Genomic DNA, 4,323 nt, shown 5'->3' on the forward strand with positions numbered 1-4,323 from the left:
TTTTTTTTAAAAAAGTAATAAGATTTGCGTATAAAGGACAAAAGGACAAGAATATCAAGAGAAGTAATGGGAGAAAATGGGAATATTAGGAAACCTAGCAGTACTAGATCTCAAAACCATTTTGCAAAACTAATCATCTGAACAATTTAAGTATACTGAGGCAGAGAGAGAATAAGTAATTAATTTCCCAGAACTGATTAGGTAGACAATATACAGAAGCAAATGACTACAGTAACCTAGTGATGGATAAACCCAAGCATATCAGCAATTGGGATGAAAACAGTATTAAATGAAAATTGTTGATACAATGACAAAGCACTGTGGCAGAAACTAGGTAGATACCAAATGAGTACATTTTTTTTTCTTTTTTAATTTATGGAATAAAACAAATATTTCCATAACAGTACACTAAAAAAGACGATTGTACATAAAACTGCAAATTCACTAGGCACACCTTGCTATTCCTTTTAAATATGCAGGAAAATTATCGGATTTTTTTCTTCCCTCTTCCCTAAGATGGCTACACAATTGTATAATTACACAATTTCACAATTTAAACATAAAGGGTAACATCGTCAGCAAATTAGAAGAAATTGTAAGAAATTACCTGTCAGAATTCATGAGCAGACAAGATAAAAAAGCTTTGAAACAACAAATTTATAAGAAAATTCCTCAATTAATAAATGCTTAAAGGCAGTTTTAAGGGGAAGTAATCCAAAATATCAAGAGCCCCATAAAAAAAAGTTCCAAAATACTAACATGTTGTCGTTGTTAAATCATTTTCAGTCATGTTTGACTCTTTATGATCTCATCTGGAGTTTTCTTAGCAGAGATATTAGAGTGGTTTGCCATATCCTTCTCGAGATCATTTTATAGATGATGAAATACTTAACCACATTATGTTACTTGCCTAGAGTCACACATATTAATTATCTAAGGATAGATTGGAACTCAGAAGTCTTCAGGCCCAGCACTGTATCAATTGTACCATCTAGGTAACCAAAAAAGGATTAGGTAATAAAAGAAAAGAGTAAGTTAAGTAAATGCAAATTAAGAAAATGCTTCACCAAGTTAGGATGGCCAGGTGGCTGAAAACTAAAAGAAGACAGTCTGTGGTAATAGGACTTCCTTAAAAAACATAACATAGGGGCAGCTAAGTAGTGCAGTGAATAGAGCACCGGCCCTGAAGTGAGGAGGACCTGAGTTCAAAATGGATCTCAGACTAGATACTTTACACTTACTAGCTGTGTGACCCTGGGCAAGTCACTTAACCCCAATTGCCTATTAAAAAAAACATTAAATAAATATTATGAGAACAAAGTACTATTTTAAAAGAAGAAAAGGAATTTTTAAAAATTCCTAATTCAGGAGGAAAAAAATCTATATTAGCATTTGAAAGAAACTAAAAACCTAACTCTTAAAACTTTAGGTCTTAGGGTGAAAAAACCTTATAATCTTTTGGTTACAAGAAACATAACTAAAAAAGTGAAGACCTACACAGAATAAAAATGACAGAGTATAACAAAATTTATTATTAATTCAATCCAAAAAAAAAGCAGTAATTGCAATCAGGTTATCAAGTTTTATTGGTACTACCTATTGGCAAAAATGTTTACATTGGAATAATCCTTTTTTTTAAAGGTTGACAGCCTTGTGTGTAAAGTACAGAATTTCCCAGAAAGAAAAAATTTTAAGAACTATTCACTCAGTTAAGAAGAGTTGTGGTAATTGTACATCTTGAGAGATATAACGGAGTAGAGGAATTATATACATATACACGTATGTATGTATACATTTGTATGCATGTGTGTATAGACATTATAGATGTGGGTAATGTTTATATTTGCATTTACATTTACATTGACTTGTATTTTGATTTAAGGGAAGTTTTTTATTTTGGTAGTTTTTTTAAATATAGAATAAGGAAATAATCGTAACACACAGGATAATGATAGTCATATTTAAGTAGGAAATAAATAAAAGAGTGTCTTAAGAAAACAAAAACTTTAAAAATTCGGAAGGGAACATAAAAGCAGAGTAGTTTTGGAAAGTAAGTTTGTAATGATGGAAGTGCTGTTTATAATAGAGTTTCATGGTGTTTAAATAAATTATTTTTATTAAATATATGTTTATATAATTCATAATCTAATTTAATTTAAAATTTACAATATTTTTCAACTCATGTATGGAAGAGATGGGTTATGAAAAACTCAGTAAATTACATACACCACCTCCAACTTATTTTTTCATCAGAAGAGGAAATATATACGTTGAATTAACCAGAAGTGTCAATATCTCTGTTCAACCCATCAATCAAAAGCATTTTAATTTGTTCTGAGAAGTCTTCAAATTGCTTGAAGCATATAATCCCACAAAATGTGATTTGGAATAAAATAATCAGGATTTTAGGAGGAAGTTTTATGGTTAGGTTTTTCATAAACTATGTAATAGATCCTTCAAGCTTTGATTTTTAAGATTTCATTAAATATTTATTTCTAATTTAGTGAATTTTAAAAACATCTTAAAAAATGAGTATGTGTGCATATGTGTGTGCACATGTGTGCGCATGTGCTTGTGTGTGTGTGTGTGTGGGTGTGGCTGTGGATGTGGGTGTGGGTGTGGGTGTTGGAGAAGGTCAGCCTAATTTATAGAGATATGGTTTCTATTCTTAAAATTGTATTTCTTCTAGATAGATTAAAGTTTTTTCACATTTTGTTTTGTCAAATATTACTTATTTTAAATTTGGGAGTTCATTTTAAATGGAATTTATTTTTTTATAATGTAGATTGGGAAAAAAGGTATTTTGTGAAAAGCTATTTTTAAAGAATGTCTTATGTCAGTACAGTTATTTTTAAACAAATGAAATAAATGTTATTCTAGGTAGGATGTTTTTTGGTATATTAGAAAAACAATGAATAATAATAAAACATTTCAAATGTTGGAAGGATAACCTTAAGTAATTTTTTGTGTGTCAATGATTTTGTTTTATTATGAAGGTAAGAATTTGTGGAAGTGGAAATTGTAATGGTTGTATGTTTCCATCTTAAAATTCGAGATATTTTTAGGTGTTTTTTATATGTTTTGGAGTGTTTGAATTCCAATACTGTTTTCATATGTAGAATTTATTTGGAAATTTTGGATATATAATAATCTTTTCTATTTTAAGATTTATAAATGTTTTGAAGTTTTTTCATTCTTGTGTGTGTTTAATTCAAAGGTATATAGTGATTCATGGATAGGTTTTTTTAAATGAGGTATAAGACTTTTTATTTATATTTATTGTAAAATACAAGGAGTTCTTGCAAATACTTTTGTTTGCTCTTAATTCTCCTGCTTCTGTAAATGCACTTACGTCATGAATAAAGATGGAGTAATAACCAATTGTGGATAGAGATTGGTTTGGATTTTTTGGGTGGGTTTAAAAAGAGTAGTTAAAATGTGCATTTTCTGGATGTGGGAAAAGAAAATAATAGAGGAAAGCTCAAAAGGGTGCCATAAGCTATATAGTTCATATTCAGAATAGTAAAAGCTTAGTGTAATTTATTTTAGTGACGGAGTCTATAAAGAATTTAACTTAGCTATGTATAGCTTCTTGGAGGTAAAAAGTTCTTTTGTGGACTTAGAGGTTAGTGAGTCGATAAAAAGTGGATTGTGCAGTACGAGTCGGGTGAAGAGGCCTATGAATGCTTTTATGGTATGGTCAAGGAGTCAGCGGCGCAAAGTTGCCCTGGAAAAGCCCAAAATGCACGACTCGGAAATCAGTAAACATTTAGGGTTTACTTGGAAGCTGCTGTCAGACAACGAGAAGCAACCGTTCGTTGATGAGGCCAAACGGTTGCGCGCTAAACACAGGGAACAGTATCCGGATTATAAATACCAGCCCCGTCGGAAATCTGGGGAAAAGTTTCCCAAGAATCACTTGAGAAACGATTCACTGATACACAAACAGCACGAACACCTAACACAGATCTATGAAAATACAACGTTGGTTCCTGAAATCTCCAATTTCAACTATGCACAGCAGTCCTGCGCTGTAACTCCAGCCACGTGCCTGGACAACTGGATTAATACAAATCTACCTGAACAAGAAAACATAGAAATTTGGCAGAGTAGCTGTTTTCAGAATTCCTGTACTGCGGTAAATAATACTAACTCATATATGAAACTCGAAACTGCTGAGAATTCCTAAAGTTGGGAAAACTCTACAACTTTAGGGCTTTAATATTACATTAATTTTGAATTTTTTAAAATTGTATACTTTGCATATCATTTTATGTGGACCCAGAAGCAAACTTACCATCTGTTTAATTTAGCAACATTTTA

The 4,323-nt window shown here is 31.2% G+C and overlaps 1 protein-coding gene across 1 annotated transcript; it reads left to right on the plus strand.

Annotated features, from left to right (window-relative positions):
• The first annotated feature begins 3,580 nt into the window (after positions 1-3,580).
• LOC114024436 (sex-determining region Y protein-like) lies at positions 3,581-4,194 on the plus strand. Its single transcript, XM_027837454.1, has one exon. It carries the CDS (start codon positions 3,581-3,583, stop codon positions 4,187-4,189), a length of 609 nt encoding a protein of 202 aa, XP_027693255.1. The 3' UTR covers positions 4,190-4,194.
• The last annotated feature ends 129 nt before the right edge of the window (positions 4,195-4,323 follow it).

This window comes from Vombatus ursinus, unplaced genomic scaffold (assembly GCF_900497805.2).
Source record: "Vombatus ursinus unplaced genomic scaffold, bare-nosed wombat genome assembly UNPS02004557.1, whole genome shotgun sequence".
NCBI classification, from domain to species: Eukaryota; Metazoa; Chordata; class Mammalia; order Diprotodontia; family Vombatidae; genus Vombatus; species Vombatus ursinus.

Coding starts and splice junctions, on each gene's coding strand:
- LOC114024436 (XM_027837454.1), top strand. CDS start 3,581: ATGTATAGCTTCTTGGAGGTAAAAAGTTCTTTTGTGGACTTAGAGGTT.